Genomic DNA, 17,842 nt, shown 5'->3' with positions numbered 1-17,842 from the left:
TTACAGATTTAGCAGCTCAAACCACATTTTATCCCTCACTGACAATGTTCTTCCATGACTTACCTCTATAGTAAATGTTAATTCGACAAATATTTATTACATCCTGCTAGGCGCCAGCAGAAACTGTGCTAGGTACAGGATTCTATTTGATGTAAATTAACACAAATAAACAAAAACAAAGAACACAAAAAAAATTTGATTTATTTTATGAAAAATTAACACGCTTAGATGTGACCAAATCTTATATATCTGCTTAGCAATTAAAAGTCTTGAAGAACTATTTGGAACTGCTTGTAATAATCCCAATTACCCACAGAGCAATTAGGTAAAAATTAACAATGTTTGTGGCATAAGTAATGTTTTGATTTAATTTATAAACCATGATGAATAATGGATAACATCATTTATCCACCCATATCATTTATTCAGTAAGTTTCCTTCTTCCTCATAAATACATTAGGCAGTCCTAAATTGCAGCACATCCACGCTACTCCCAACAAACAGTTTTATTGTGGATGACACAAGCGTCTCTAAAATGAAAGAAAGCTTGATTTATTTTAACATCGTCAATTGTTTTTCTTATTTTCTTTTCATGAGAGGTCATTTGATGAAGAGCATAATCTAATTTTTATATAGTCATTTTCCAAGGCTCAGTTTACTACCGAGAGAATAATGGATGGTTATTTTGAAAAAGAGAGAAAGTTAACTGTAGTCAGAATGCAAGAATTAATGCTGCTGGTTTTAGCTGCCAAACTGGTTTTTTACATGGACACAAACTCAGAAAAATGTACTGATGAAAAGTAGTACAGATGGATTCCTTGTGAAAAAAAAGTTTACATGCTTGAAAGAAAGAGTATCCAGCTCCCACTGCAGAAAGAAATCGTAACACCATTAAATAAGAAAATCAGAAAGAAAAAAATGAAATAACACAAAATAAAATGTACTTTCAGTGACTAAGGCAGTGAGTGGTTCTTGGACGGTTTCTTCAGAACTATGTTCTTTAACCCCTTTGAAGGAGCTGAGATTTTAAAGGACTATAGAGCAAGAAGCCTTAGAAGGAAAGAATAGTCTAGTTAATTGAGAACTACAATTTTTTTCCACTTCATCTTCACAAGAACCCTTTGAAGTCAGTGGGTGTTAATGTCCCTATTTTACAGACAAAGAAACTGAGGCTAAAAGAGGTTAAGTGAACTGCCCATAGCCAGTAAATAACTGAAGCCAGAAACCTGGAACCTGAGGTCTTAGGAAAATCATCTTGTTCTATTTTTATTCTCCTAGCTGTTGGTTTTTAGCCCCTTACTGGTTCTTTTTTGTTTTTACTCTTTTTCTCGGTATCATCTTAGTCAACCCTATTTATTTATGGAATTGTTCATAGTTTTATTTCTGAGTATATTTTTATACTTAATGACTATTAACTATATAAGTTCGATCAGCTTAGCCTAGTTACCTGCTTTCCTCACCTGTTTTTAATGTGATGCATGCTGAGGCTGAGTTGGATTTTTATATTCATTACGCCTGGTTCAACCTTCCTCTGAATTTCAAAGTAGTTCCCATACATTAATGGATTCTCTGATTCTCTCAGATCAGAGAGACCGAATGTAGTCCCATGTTCACCCATTCGACTAACTTAAGGCCCCAAAGGTCAAATCACTCTCCCCTAAGAGGCCCTAGAGGCAGCTCAAGGGAAACTTTGGAGCAATAAAGTCATCTTATTTCCAGAGTAGTTCAACATCACAGTGAGGATCATTATTTTATCCCATAGAACATAGAAATGTACATTACATGGTTAAAACAAGTTTACAAAGATTAAAATGAGCAAATGGACTCTGACAGGTAATTACCAGAAAAATTGTGCTATTTACTTGCACCTATTTAGAAAAGACAATCTGTTCTATTATCTAAGCTATTCACTCACTGGAAGCTTATAAGAATCAAGTTATAGTTTACAGAGATAAGGAGAAAATATGCACGAGTGCACGCAGGCATATTTTTATCAGATGTGTTCCAGTTTCACATCTTCTTCCACCAGCTGCAGAAAAGCGTGAGTTTGATGCTGCTGGTGTAAATATTCACAGTCATGACAAGGCTGGACTATTCAGTACAGACCTGCATCATCCTATACTGTCCAATATCACACTGTGGTGCTATTGTACGATAGTGTCAACCATGATTCCTGCCTTATGCAATGCAAACATGACCAAAGGTGCTTAAATAAAATTCCAATTTATCAGGATTGAAAAACAAATTCAGTATTTATATCAAGAGTAATAAAGTAAACAAGAGCAGAAAAAGAAGAGATAGAAAAGATGAATGTAAAATACTTTACCAGGGTTAGGAGAAAAAAATGGTGTTTGAGATCTGATCATATTGTTGGAAGAAGGTACCATGAACTGCATTGGTCTCATATGGTTATCTTTCAGTTTCCTGAAACCAGCTTGTTGGTTCTCAAATATATTTCGAATGTTTTCAAGCTTGAATTGTACGGTCTGCATTTGAATCTACAGGGTGCATAAGAACTCTATGAAATATTTTCTGAAATGGGGTCATTACAAATCCTATTATATTTCTCAGACTCAGTCAAAAAATAATTTAGAGTTTAAAATATAACTAGAAGAAATTTAGGAAATAAATGGAAAACAGATTAATGTACTATCTTCATATGGTTATAAAACCATGAGATCTCCAACAAAACAACTTAAAGAAGAAATTTATCAAGCCATCATGAAATAGGTCACTGCATAAAGCAATTTACCCTTCACAGGCTGCAAGGGATAATGGCTGGAAAAGAAGGTAAGTTCAGCATGAGAAAGCCACCAAGTTAAGCACTGTCATCATAATTTGTTGTATTTTAGCCTGAAGGACATTCTTGAGTTCTCCATGTTTTAAAAAGAGCCACTGATGGATAATATCCCCTTCTGCTCCTCTGAGATGATTTGAGGTGGTTAGCTAAGCTTAGTTGTTTCCAGAGAATGACTTGGTTATTGCCATGGCCATGTTTCTGACTTTCTGGGGCATCCCTTATGATCTTTAGCTAAGCATGGATTTAGATACTCCTCCAAACTTCAATTAAACTATCAGACATTTTAGCAGCTAATAGCATCATAAATGTGTGTATCTACAATGTGAAGAGAGGGCTTCATGACGTTTCCAGTGGGGTGATACTGAACTAACCTATAGCTCTGCACTCTGTGAAAAGCAGCTTCCACCTGCTCCCCCTTCCCCAAGAAGACTCAGATCCTTTCTTTAAACCTCCCTTCTCAAACTGAATAGAAAAGCCAGATCTATGCCCACAGACCATCTATTGGTGGTCACTGCAGTGTAAAGAACATACGTTTGGCATAGGGTGCTCTTGACATGTGCCCAATATTCTCCTAGGACAGCTTTGGACCTTTCTCCAAGCATTCACAAAAAAATGTATATGAGAGCTCCAAGTATGTGAAAAAAGTTTAAAAATAACAGAGTCAGAGCTCAAAAGGAAATTACTCTCCATTATACAGCAAGCATAAGCCTTTGGATTTTTTGATGCTCAACAGTGGCACTGATATCACATCTAATCCTTAAGAGAACTATGCAATTACAATTTGATATATAGTTAGCTGTGATCTGATATTTAGTTAGCTGTGAAGTAGTAAAACTCTTATCAACACTAGTGTAATTATGGTTTTTAAAATTTTTGTTTACTTGAAAAAAACCCTCTTACCTTGAGTTCAGGAGATAAAATTATATCAAATTCATACTGTAGGGTTTCAGGATCATAATTTATAAAGGGCAGAGCCATTTCAAGAAAATGTTCGATATCTCGGAGGGCTTTCTGAGCATCTTCTTTAGACTGAAACTTATCTATTTCCTGATTAGCTAGAAGACATTCTCCTTCATCACAGCACTGAAGAGCCTGGTGAACAAATCACACACACACAAAACGCCCCATGAGTGAGTGAAAAAGAAACATGTCTGTTTCTTAAGACAGTATTTATCAGCCCTGGTTTCTGTCAATCAGAGTTGTTTTTGTTGCTATTAAAAAAGAAAGCTATCTGGGTTGTACACCCGGAAATTCTGACTCAGTAGCTCAGGGCCGTAAGCTCCACAGGTATTTCTGATGCAGAGCCAAGGCTGGGAAGCGCAGCATTTATTTCATAAGGAATTCATTCTGCAGCAGGAGTCTGACCATTCTCTCAACACTAACACTCGAGTTGCGTGCTATTTTCCCCAAATCAATAACTGAAATATGAAACTCCTAGTAAACTATAAAGCGTAATATAAATGTGTAATGATTGCCGAGGACAAGGATAAAAGTTTCCTTGCCAGAGAAGATGTGCGGATTAAAACGTTCACATTCAGGTACAATGCCTATAAGTGATATCCCTATTTCACATTCCACTGCCAAGACCAGATCTTCTCTCCATTGCTTAATCATGAAATGGGTCAGATCCACAAGCTGTGGAGGAATATTTTCCAGTCACTGTTTAATTTTTATTGCTGTAACTATGAAATGTGGAAGGAATTTTAGGCTTTAGCTAAATCCCCTCAGGGCTTTAAAAAAATGCTCTGACTGCAAAATATCACCTGAGTAGAGGCTTCAGAGATCTACCCAAAATAGAAAGGAAGCCATCGCAATCACGATCTCAATATTTGGAACAGAGGCCAAAATTCTTACAATATTAGACCTGCCATGAATTCTGCAGAAGTAATACGGATTAAATAAGCATAATCAAACTCAGACTTCTTACAAACTTAAATCCAAAGCTATACCAGACCCTGACTCTATAACCTCTGACAAGGACCCAAGAAAAATATTTATCATCTTTTTCAGAAATGCATCATTTCCCATACCACTACCTGCTGTAGGAGTTTATGCATTTTGAAGGTCCTGCTGAGCTGTATCCGTTTGGTTTTGATCTCATTAACCAAAATATCAGAAAGGTAACGTAGCTCGTTGCACCTCTGACAGATCAAATCAAGTGCATAATGATGATTTGCTGCAAGTCTGTGTCCATGTAAAATCACAAACCGGGCCTTTGCTAACAGATCCTGATTTTAAGAAAGAAGTAAAACAATAACTGCATGATCTCTGTCCAAATACAGGGGTAAAAAGAAAGTAACTAAGAAGCAAATTGGTTGAGCAAGGGAGATATACTGTGAAAAATATGATTTGATGTCATACTTCTACAGGCTGCAAAAAAGGCTTACAGTTACAGTAATTAGCTAGAACAGTTGATGTCATCAGAAGCTCACTCATTTCTGTAACAGAAACAGAAAATAACCAGCTGCCCAGAATGTGGATGAAATTTGCTTCCCTTGATATGTACAGATTTAGAACTGCATATATCAAATGAAGTACACAACAGCCAAAGAAAGCTAATGGATTTCACATATCTCAGCCTTGGAAATCTCGTTAGAGTTGTCATCTATCTGACCATTTTACAGGCCTGATGTGAACGTCGCAAGGTTTCCATGCGAAAAGGGATCTTAGCAGCCTTGCCTCCAGTCTATCAACTACTGACCCCTTTAGTACAGTGACTGAAATAGAGTAGAAGTTCAGGAAATGTTTGTCAAGATAAAATAAATAAAAATACCGAAGCCCAGAATGAAGAAGTGACTAACCTGGTTAGCTAGTGGGAAAACTGGGGTTAAAATAGGGAGTTGTTTAATGGGAACAGTTTTCAATTTTGAAAGATGAAAAAGTCCTAAAGATTGGTGGCACGACAATGGGAATGTACCTAACACTACTGAACTGTACACTTAAAATGATTAAGGTGGTAAGTCTTATGCATCTTTTATCACAATTAAAACGAAAATTTATTAAAAACAAATGAAAACAAAAGCAAAAAAAAAAAAAAAAACCACAAAGCCCCCTAGTTTCCAAGCCAGTTGCCTTCTCTTTCCACCTTAGAGATTTGTAAATTGCCCCACAATCACAAAAATCTACAAGAATAACTCCAGAACTGGTAGCCACAACTGCTTCTTATCAATTTTTGTTTTTAGGTACTAGTGGTTCATCATAAATTTGCTGAGAATACACCTTAAATACTATGGCCTTGTTCTCACATACGAGATAGGGGAGCAAAGCTAGAGTTTGGTAAGTATTAAAGCCATGAGTCCAAGCTTTAAGACCAGCAGAATAATGGCAGCTAGCCCTTTCGATTACTTACTATATATCCATATATCTCAGGTATTGTGCTAAGTGTTTTACCTACGATACCTAAATGAATCTTTACAATCACTCCACAAAGTAGGTCATTTCAATCCTATGTATAGATGGACTTTGAGGCTTAGAAAATGTAATCAATTTATCGAAGGTCACACAGCTAGTAAGACTAAGTAGATTTATCTGTATTAATTTGGTTCGTATGCATGTATCAAATGACGAATATTTTAAGGAATTATGTTTTTGTATGTTTCCATCATTTCCAAGTACCAAATAGCATTTTTCTAACAAAAATTGTGGTATATTTTGTTTATCTTTTTTTTAATTAAATTTATCGGGGGGACATTAGTTAATAAAATTATATAGGTTTCAAGTGTACAATTCAATATTACATCACATGTATATTGTATTGTGTGTTCATCACTCAAAGTTAAATATTCTTCTGTTACCATAAAGTCCTAGCTAGAGCAATCAGGCAAGAGAAAGAAATAAGAGGCATCCAATTTGGGAATGAAGAAGTCAAATTGTCACCTTTTGCAGATGGCATGATTCTCTACATAGAAAACCCTAAAACTCCACAAGAACACTACTAGAAACAATAAGCAAATATAATAAAGTTTCAGGATACAAAATTAATGTGTAAAAATCCATAGCATTCTTATACACTAGCAATGAATTTTCAGAAAAAGAAATGAAGAAAACATTTCTTTTGCAATTGCAACAAAAAGAACAAAATACCTAGGTATAAACTTAATGAAGCATGTGAAGGACCTATACACCGAAAACTATAAGACATTATTAAAAGAAATTGAAGAAGACACAAAGAAATGGAAAGATATTCTGTGTTCATGGATTAGAAGAATCAACATAGTAAAATGGCCATATTACCCAAAGCAATATAGAGATTTAATGCAATCTCCATCAAAATTCCAATGGAATTTTTTAAAGAGATAGAACAAAACAAAACAAAACAAAACAAAACAAAACATCAGATTTGTATGGACTCACAAAAGACCCCCAACAGCCAAAGCAATCCCGAGAAAAAAGAACGAGGCTGGAAGAACCACTTGTCTGACTTCAAATCGTACTACAAAGCGACAGTAATAAAAACGGCATGGTATTGACAGAAAAACAAACACAGAGATCAATGGAATAGAATTGACAGCCCAGAAATAAACCCTAGTATATATGGGAAAATAATTTTCAGCAAAAGAGCCAAAAACATACAATGGAAAAACCAAATAGCATTCTTGACAGACATTTTTTCTAGCTTCTTCAAAATGATTTAGGATCTTGTTCCTATCGGTGGGCCTAAAACAGTTCACAACATTATCTCAGAGGCCTCCTGTTACAACTATATGACTTATGTAGTGTCACCCAGACCCACGTTGAACAAAACAAAAATAATATAGACCAGTATTATTGAACCAAGTATACAGATTGTTGCTGAGAGATTAATCATAAGGGTTTATACTACTGAAAACTATCAAAATGTAACTCTTATACTTAATAAATATAATGAACATCTGAAATATAATCTTACCTGAGAATTTTCATCTAAGTTTTCCAACTTCTTTATTTTTTGTTTTATTTGCGATATATTCCCTGTGACATCTGCCAACTCTGCTTGTTGGTTTAATAGAAATTCAACTTCACTCACAAGCTAAAAATAGAAATAAAAATTAGTCTTAAAAGCATGGAAATTATTAAGCATTTTCCCTTAATAATCAAGTTCTGAAGGAAATTCTATTAAATTAGACCATTGATATGGAAGCATTATACATACGGAAAATGTTTTGTTATTTTATTCACAGAAATTGATATAATCTATTACATTTTAACCTCTTAAATATCAGTGTGTACTGCTGATTTATAAAACATCACAATGTACATGTGAGAATACGTAAATGTGGACGTGTATGGAAGTATGTATACGTATATATACCTGCATATATATTCCCTAGCTCTATGGTGAATGGTTCTAGAAACAAAGACCCTTTGGTAACAATGAGCACACCAAGCACACCTCCCCAGATCTTGGTACACCAAAATATTTAACAGTAATAAATTAGAAATCATTGAAAAACTAGGAAGCCATGAACTCAATAAATAGATACATAAATAAACGGGGAGAAGGGAAGGCCCTTGCATCTGGTAGTATGCCTGTGTGGACTGGAAAGTGGGGAGAGAACACTAGAGATGGAAAATCTGCATTTCACAACCATTATAGTAAAGACTGATTGAAGCAAGAATCATCAATTGATACTAAACCTGTGGTAGTCTTTTGATGAGGAGGAAGGTATTTGCATGGCCTTAAATTTTCTCCCCACATGTTTACTACTAGATACAGGCAGAGGGGGTAGTAACTACACAGTGGAGAAATTCAATAGCACCCTGACTGGGTGATCAAAATCCATATCAACAATGAGGGGCAGGTGGACTTCATTTACCTCCACATGTGATACCCTCAGAAGGATACATCACTTATGTAGTATTCTAGGTGGTCATAGGTTAATCTAATCATGAGAAAATGTCAGATAAACTCAAAACGAACATTTTATTTTAAAAAAGTCTGTATTCTTCAAAACTGTCTGTGTTATAAAAAACAAAGAAAAAAGAAAGGCTATGGAAATGTTCTAGATTAAAGGCAACTAAAGAGATATGATAACTAAATGCAACACATGGCCCACTAGACTAGATCCTATACTGGACAAGGTGGGAGGAAATGACAAAGGATAGTATTGAGTGAGCTGATAAAGTTGGAGTACTGATGGTAGATAATACAAAAGTATTACATTATCGTTGACTGCGCTGAATTTGATAACTGCACTGTGATTATGCAACAGAATATTTCTATTCTGTATATTCAAGAATATTGCAAGTTTGGCAATATTCAAAAAATTCTGTAAGTTTGAAATTTCCAAACAAATTTTCTTTACATTAACTTCCTAACTATATACAGACTCTGTCTGCATGTCACTATGAGATACAGACTGCATTAGTGAGATTACAGTTCAAACAATAACAATAACAATACTAATTAGAGCCAACGATGACTTGAACCAACAGAACATAACTACAGGACAAGAATTTAGTATGGATGCACATTAACATATAAATAGAAGAATAATAGGAATGTTCAAGAAAAGTGTGTTTTTACATGTGTTCGGCTGGGGAAGAGGGAGAGACACAAATATCTGGAAGGACCAAAAGCAATCTGACCTAGTCTTACTTTAAAGAGGGTTTCAAGGAGTGTATGGCATTTTAAAATTTGTTCGAATCACAGTAGATGAAAGAGCTAGTAGTAACTGAGCTCTGTGTCTAGAATGCAGTGCCCCTCCCAAATCTAATTCTGCTAGAACAAATAAAACACCAAGAAGTAAACCACTCATGAGTAGAAAACAAGCTGGCCACACAGAAAACAGGAAAAAAAAAAGTGGGTTTTCCTTAGATTTCCTAGTAATATATATGAAAGAGACTGCAAGGAGCTTGGACATTACTGCAAAGAAAAGAAGAAACTAAATTTATGTCTCTTGACCACATATGATAGATTTTCCTGAAGGATACGACTAGAACATACTTATAATCTTTTAAATAATATATAACCAAACACGATTTAATTTCATCCATCAGGCTTTTCGTAGGTGTAAATTGCTGGATCAGAAAAAAAAATGTTTTGTTAGATCATGTTAAATATGGCCAACATAGATATATGGTATTTTAAAAATCAAGAAGGAAGTTGATATTATTTCCTTAGAAAGCTGTCTGATAGTCTGAGAGCATTTTATATCTAAAATTAATTTGAATAACAAACGCCAGGGTAGATAGCAACTTTGTCTTTGTCATATATGTTAGCACATAAGTGCACTTTCATAGGAAGTAAGCCACAGAAGTAGAAGTCTTGGCATATAGTAGTACTCTTCATTCAAGGTCAAGACTCACTTACAGTTGTCTCCTCTTCATCTCTCTATGGGTATAAATGGACATCTTGTGAGACTATTTCTGATGATCAATGAGTAAGAATCTCTGGCATAATGAAAATAAATGTATAAAGGAATGTTTCAACTGACCTCTTGAAAATCCTGCTCAAACTTCCATAGTTGCAGATACTGCTCCATTTTCATTTGGTGTTTTTCCCAAAATCCATCAAAAGCACTTTCCATGTCATGTACTTGAGTCAACAATCTGAACATAGAAAAGTCATAGAATTCCTTAAAAACAACCGTTTTGTAAGCATGTACATAAACCTGGTCTGGACATTAAGAATTAAAGGCAAAGTCACAGTCCATGACACTTGGTCCAGGTAGAGACCATCAGTGTCCACGGAACCTCATTTACAAGTCAACTAATTTCTGTGAGACAACTCAGAAAGGAGTTCTCAGATTTCCGGAGGTCTAAGAATTCTTTCACACGCAACAGATTACAGCAAAAATGTGTAATCTCCTTTCCAGAATCTAAAATAAGAAACTCTAAACCAAAAAGTAAGTACTCACTTATTAATAGTTTGCCAGTCACCACTTATTTGATGATGTTCAAGTCTTGAACTGACAGCTTCTTCAGTGTCAGGCACTTCCAGATTTGTTAGCAGAACTTTTCCTTCTTTGGTTACAGTTGTTATGTCATTCTGTACAAAGGCACAATAGGATGTATCAACCTACTAATAACCTAATCTGAATGACCTAAAGAGAAGGAAGCATATACCTATAGTATGCAGAACAGAAACAAGAGTTCAAGAATATCCTTTGTTTTCATTACTGAAAAATCAAGGAATACCTCAGTACGTACCACAGAATCCAAAAGTTGTGAGAATCTCCAAGAAGCCTCTGCCTGTTGAGATGGATGTTGCAGTCACTATTTCCATAAGATCTTTACAGGCAGAAGTACCCCATGCTCCATTTGTAGTCTCCTCCTCTTACTGGTAGAAAGTTCTAATTTATTCTATTCTATTCTGCTAATATTTTTAATGCACTTCAATAGGGCAGAAGTAGCATAATAAAGACTATCACACTAGAAAGCATACAAATACTATTAAATGCATGCTCAGATATAGTTAGATGCCTTTCCTACTAATCCTTAACTGTTACTCATTTCTTCCTGCCATAAATATTAGGGTACTTCACATTTGTATTAATTCATCATGAAGCATATGCTTCTATTCAGAAGGCCTTAACCTTGGATAATGGATTCTTTGGGCATGTGAGAGTGATGTGTGACTTCCTTCGGGAGATCCAAACATTTTTCTGGGAACAGGTTCCATGACACTAACACCAATATGAATAAGAACATAAACATTAAGAGCTAATGCCAACTATGTGCCAAACACTGTTGTATATTTATCACATATTTTGCTCAGCTTATCCTCACAACAACCCTACAAGGTATGCATGTATCATCATCATCACCATCATCATCATCAACCTCACTGCACATATAAAAAGGCTAAAACTCAGAGAGGGTAAGCAAATTATCCAATCACACAGCTTGTGAGAAACAGAGTTTTCTTTCCTTGAACAGAGTTTTGCTTTTAGGTTATGATTGAAATCCTCACTTTCTCTCCTCTTCTTAATTTAAAAATGTCACCTCCCCATAGAGCTTGTGTCTGTCAGTGCCCATAGCAAGCCTATTATCATAGGAAGGACCTGAGTCATACAGGAAGGTGCTTGCTCAGATCATTCTTAAATTTTTCGGGAAAAGTGAATCTAAAACTACTTGGTGATTATCTGAATCGTGACTCAGAATCCTTCACAACCCAATACTCCAGGCAACCGGGTAGGAGAGAAAAATCAATTTGCTACCTACGGTCTATTGTAGAAACCATCAAGAACTAGTACTTTGTGGAAAAGAAAGCTTGTAATCAATTCAGTAATGTCTGACTTGGTCACAACACTAGTATAAGGCAGAGCCTGAACAAGAAACCAGCCCTCCTGACTCCTCCTCAAGTTCTCCTTCTCCATTTCACATTGTACCTGTGGTGGACGTTAAAAGAGAATGCCTGTGTGCCTCTTGATTCTCACTCTAACTTTCCAAATGAGAGGGCCTTTCCACAAAGTAAAGAATACATGGTAACAAAAGTGATTGTGGATTTCTTATTCTGGAGCATTTATATCAACTGTTCTATTGAAAAATAAACAACTTCTCAAGCAAATGCACCATTTACAAACGGGATATTTAGCTTCAACATATCCAGGACATTTTCCTCTTATAAAGTATTCTTATTTTTAATAGTGTGCTTTACAATGTATAAATATAGTTTTCGTCTTTCTACCCACCAATCAGTGTGAAATGGACACACTGAACACCTCTCTAGAAAAAAAAAAAATCATGAAAAATTTTTGTCCACTCTATCAGACATACCTTTAACAGGTGATACCTTTCAGCACGAACTGCAAGAATTTCTTCTATCGAAGGAATATCATCTGGTAGTTCTGTCTCAGCCAGCTCAGTTCCAAAGGACTGTAACATCTGAGCCATTTCTTTCACTGTGAGGGCAAAATTTTCTATAGCCTGCAAAGAGTCAGTGATTCTTTTAATGCTATGGAAACTCTGCCAGTGTATCAAAACCTGGATCAGTAATCATATTTACTTTTATTTAGGTATGACAGCAAATACATATATTATGAACTCCTCTCTGCTAAGGAAACTTGGCATTGAGCTTGGCAGTCAACGCTAACTTTGCATCTAAGCCTCTGAGAAACTATAATCAGGTGAAGAGTCTTCTTGAATGTCTTTTATCTAAATTTCCGTACTTATTTCTTGGACATTGATGAAAACTACTCTTAAAGATGTCATGTACTAAGTAGTTTCTTTTATGATCTCAAAAAACACAGGGTTTTCCTTATTCTAGTAAACTCTGCAATTGTAAAATTGCTTTATAATAACTTTACTTCTGAAGAGAGATGAAAACATCAAAGCCACTTTATATTTATCATTTATGAACAAGTACTAGCATTCCAAGCAAGGTGATGGACTGGGGTGATGAAGGAACACCTAGTGACAACAATTCATTTCAGGTTCTGCTGCCCTAAAATGTCAAGTAAGGTTCTGTTGTTTGTTTCCAAAATCAATCACTCAGAGAAAGAAGGACAACATATAAACCCTCTGCTTACCACGTAGCTCAAGGTATATGCTCTTTTACTTATAGCTTTATCCGTTATTTAGGGCTAGACACTGCTAATTTTGATAACACACCTTCATATGAATGAACAGGCCTGCTCAATGAAGAATAAGCATGAGGAAAACAGAACCCTGACTTAATTCAACATCATTTAATTACTTCCTTCAGAAGGGTTCCCATATCTCTGGGATTTGGGGTAGAGATTTTTATACTACAAACTCACCCCTGTGAGTTACAGGGCCCTTGTCTAATTGTAAATTTCTAGAACAGAAGGAATCTTTGCTACAAATCTAACTGCCTCAGGAGCAGCACTAGGATGATGAGATTAACAAGACGACTAGCATCTTTTGGGAGTCTGCCATACGCCATGGACCAAACATCTTACATTTGTTGTCTCATTTAATCTTCTCAATATCCCTATGAGGTAAAGTATTATGATTCCTATTTTACAGTTGGGAAAACTGAGACTCAGAGAGGTTATATAACTTGTGCAAGGCTCTATAGCTAAAGATCAGCAGTGCTAGGATTTGAATCCCAACCCTTTATTTCTTCAAGTTACTACATGGCCACAGGAGGGGACGGACATAGGAAGATCTCCTTATTCCCTAGGCCTCTCCTTCAATTGCCATCCTCAGTGACTCTTCACCATTTCTAGATATTTCCTATGGAAGAAAATCAAGATGTTGAATTATATATGGATTTTAAAACCTAGGAGCCCCAGAAATCAGTTTTCCCAAAAAGGAAAAGAATTCTAGAACTAGATTTAAAGGCTAATATGAACTATAGTTTCTACAGTAAGGGCAAAAGAAACATACATTTCTGAAGATGATCCATTCACTGTGGCAGTACTGCAAGGTGCCGCCTAACTCAGGGGTTAATTGCTTGTCATCAATGTATGCCAGCAAATCACTAACTGAGCTCAGCATAACAACCTATATAAATAAGCAAGAAAGATACTGTTAACTGCCCTTCATGGCATCTCCCCTCCTTTCAACTATAAAATGACTTTAGCATTCATTTAGCAGAAAGTTATCTTTTATAAACAATTCTCTCCTGTACATCCCCCCCAACACACACACACTACCTTCTTCAGGTAATAACAGTTTTCATTTATAAAACATTTCTCTGTAAAGGAAAATTAATCTCCATAGAAATCCAAACACCTAATTCTCCTTGATCTAAAAATTTGTACTGTTAATAGTCAACCTTTTGAAAGAATGTTATGCTTACCACAATGTAAAAGGGGTTTGCGTAGTTATAATTTATCAGGAGAGACTGATCTTTGCAAAAGTATCAAAATTTATGAGCACTCTATTCCTAGCCCTAAAGCCATATAAAAATATCTTTTAAAAGACCACGGTACTCTGAACTAGCTCAGGATGTAAGTTCATGGGAGTTCAAATACATAAAATACACACTCATTATTTCCTAAAAAGAAAACATCCAGATTTTATACACACATGTACACATATGTATATACACACACATATATAACATATGTGACAAATATATCTTTTTCAAAAAGAATTGCTTTGTTACAAATTGAGCAATCTATTCCTTTAACAGTAGAAGCAGAAAACTTAGGCATTGCAAATTTACATTTCTGGAAGACAAATTCTATTTTTTTTTTCTTTTAAATGCTTTGTGAGCACATATAAAACATCGACAGCATGTTACAAAGCCTTCAGGAGAATTAAAGGGACAAAACATTTTTTTAAAATACTCTTACCGGTAGTTTGACCATAAAATCTTCATGGCTAAAACGAAATCCAATGTCTGTGAAAGTTCGTTGAAGAAAACTGGTTGGACGTAGAACCAATACCAAGTGTAAGTTCCCAGGGAAGGAAACCTGTAGGAAGAAAGAACACAGGAAAGGAAGAAAACAAATGTTAAACCATGCACTCAACTGAGCATATATCAGAAAACATGCAATGAAAGGAAACAAATTTTAAAGCCATAAAAGCCATTAAAAGGACAAACTTTAAAAATGGATATTGATAAAATCTAAAGACATGAAAATGAAAATAAAAATAATGTAAGGTCATCAGGTCAAGATCTTTGCAATGCTCATGGCACGGAATTTTCTCATACTAAAGTAATTCCTAAGTTACAAAGAATTATACTCAAGCTTCATTTTGAAGTAGTTATTTGCACTCAAACTGCATTTATTCCCTGTAAAACAGAATTAGGAGTCGGGTTCCCAGGATAGCCCTAAAAGCCAAACAGAGCTAATATATTGTATAACTGTAGAAAACAATGTAAGAAAACTGTTATGAACTCAAATTTCATCCGAGCAATATTCACTGAATATCTTGTGTCCATCCACTCCATGTATTTAAGTGAATGATTATTAAGCACTGTTAGCATTCAGTGTACACAAACTAATAATCTCTACCCAGCTTGCAAGAAAATGACAGTCTAATAGTGTAGACCATTAATAATCATTAGCTCTACAGCATAATAAATTGATAAGTGAAACACAAGGGAATTAGAATGTACAACAGGAAGTGGTAGCACAGAGCATCCTAGACCTAGGAATGTCAAGAAAGGTTTTGAAGCATAAAGAGGAATTAATTGGATTGGAATGTTGTTCTGGTGCAGCAATGTTTCCCCAGCATCTAGAATACTGGCACATAGTAGCTGGTCAAGAAATAATTGCTATACGAAAGAGTGCAAAAGACAAGGAGGGAACCATGCAAATTCAGTGAGGGATGGACTGGCATAGCCCAAAATTAATAATATATCACCACATATCAAATGCTTACTCTGTGCCAAGTATTTTGCCAACATTATCATAATTTCTCTTCATAATAATCCCGTCAAGTAGTCAGGCTATCCTTTTCACAAATAAAGAAAGTGAGGTTCAGAGAGTTTAAGTATAACTCGACCCAACTGGTGAAGCCTTAATTTGCACCTGAGTCATTGCTCTTAATCACTATACCACCCCAGTTCTTCAAGAGGTTCCAGTCAGGAAAGCTAGAGGAAAATAATGCTGGGGGTGTAGAGATGGTGCTAGAAAGATGGGCAGGAGCCAGTTCAGGAAAGACCTTGGGTTTTTCCCTGGAGGCAAGGGAAAACTCTAAGAGGTTTTTAAATAGCAGAGCAGCACAATTAGGTGTGCACTTTAGAAGGATCACTCTGGTCTGGGGACTGGATTTGGACTAGAGCGAAAGCAGACAGCAGAGCTAGGAGTCTGGTACAATAATCCAAGTCAGGGATGAGGAGTTTCTGACCTAGAACACAAACAATAGCAGGGATGAGGGCAAAATTTGGGAGGTACAATCTGCAAGATATGGTAATGACTGTGTCTGATGAGAAAGGAAAAACTAAGACAATCAATATCCAGATTTCTGACTTGAGTAACTGGGTGAATGGTAGGTACAACCCTCACTGATGCGGGGAACACAAGAGAAGCAGGTTTTAAGGAGAGGCATATGATACTGATTCCCATTCCTAGACATGTTGGGTTGGAAGGGTCAGCAGGACCTCCAGATGACGTCCCTCAGCAAATGTATATACAGGAAGGAGGGAAAGAAATCTAGACCGTGAATGCAGAGTCAGGAGTCAGCCTCAAAACAGCCGATTAAAGCATAATAAAGCAAAATATATCAAAAACATTTAAAATACAATAATATTTCAGGCATACTGTAATATTAGTAATCGAACAAGACTGTACTATAAAACAAAATTTAATAAGATATTGTGGGGCAGGGGTAATGGGAACTGTACTTTTGGTTCAATTTGCTGTGAACCGAAATCTGCTTTAAAAAAATAAATAAAGTCTATTTTTAAAAAGAGTAACTGTCATTTAGGTATAAGACTTAAGCTCTTGGGAAAATTACATTTAAAACTAGGGATTTAAAAAATTCAATTTGAAAGGGTGATAAAATAAACAATTAAGTGACAATGAGAACTAGAGTGAGAGAAAAGGAACTGAGTATGATATAAACAGGTAAAATAGCACAAATTGAAATCAATGATTATGAATAGGCACTAATTAGGATGACTGTCCAACTCAAGTCCCCCAGGTAGCCATGTCTGTGCTACCCTCTCCCTTCATTACTTCTTCCCCTCTGCTATATACTGAATGTTTATGTACCCCCAAAATTCATATCTTGAAAAAAAAACCCATTGTGATGATATTTGGAGGTGAAGCCTTTGGGAGGTACTAAGGACAGGAGGATGGAACCCTCATGAATAGGATTAGTGCTCATGGAAAAGGGACCCCAAAGAGATCCTTTACCCCTTCTGCCATGTGAGGACACAGAAAAAAGACAACCTTCTATGAACCAGAAATTGGGCTGTCACCAGACACCAAATCTGCTGGCATCCTGATTATGTACTTCTAGCCTCTAGAACTGTGAGAAATAGATTTCTGTCGATAAGCCACCCAATCTGTGGTATTCTGATATAGCACCCCAAATAAACTAAAAAAGCCTATTATTCTTAATATTCCTAATGAAAACTGTTATCTTTCTTCAAGATCTTGCCCTTCCAACACACAGTGATTAGTAGCGGGATGAAAATCTGATGTAAGCAGGACCAAAGTCCTGCGCTAGCATTTCTCAAACTAGAGCTGAGGG

General features: G+C 35.9%; 1 protein-coding gene across 5 annotated transcripts in view; it reads right to left on the bottom strand.

The window, feature by feature from the left end:
• MCF2 (MCF.2 cell line derived transforming sequence) overlaps positions 1-17,842 on the bottom strand; it is an 83,446-nt gene that overhangs the window by 27,100 nt on the left and 38,504 nt on the right. For 3 of the 5 annotated variants that reach the window (XM_039874787.1, XM_039874805.1, XM_039874808.1), the window contains 10 exons: positions 14,989-15,108; positions 14,075-14,191; positions 12,500-12,649; positions 10,931-10,972; positions 10,639-10,769; positions 10,216-10,330; positions 7,689-7,808; positions 4,837-5,028; positions 3,701-3,892; positions 2,327-2,498 (listed from right to left, as the gene is read on the bottom strand). In XM_039874787.1, coding sequence (XP_039730721.1) covers positions 2,327-2,498; positions 3,701-3,892; positions 4,837-5,028; positions 7,689-7,808; positions 10,216-10,330; positions 10,639-10,769; positions 10,931-10,972; positions 12,500-12,649; positions 14,075-14,191; positions 14,989-15,108 — 1,351 coding nt within the window. The remainder of the gene's footprint in view (positions 1-2,326; positions 2,499-3,700; positions 3,893-4,836; positions 5,029-7,688; positions 7,809-10,215; positions 10,331-10,638; positions 10,770-10,930; positions 10,973-12,499; positions 12,650-14,074; positions 14,192-14,988; positions 15,109-17,842) is intronic. The other 2 variants (XM_039874797.1, XM_039874815.1) reach the window with 1 other exon arrangement.

The sequence above is a fragment of the Pteropus medius genome, unplaced genomic scaffold (genome assembly GCF_902729225.1).
Source record: "Pteropus medius unplaced genomic scaffold, Ma_sr-lr_union100, whole genome shotgun sequence".
In the NCBI taxonomy this organism is placed as follows: Eukaryota; Metazoa; Chordata; class Mammalia; order Chiroptera; family Pteropodidae; genus Pteropus; species Pteropus medius.
This window is presented reverse-complemented; position numbering and strand designations above follow the sequence as displayed.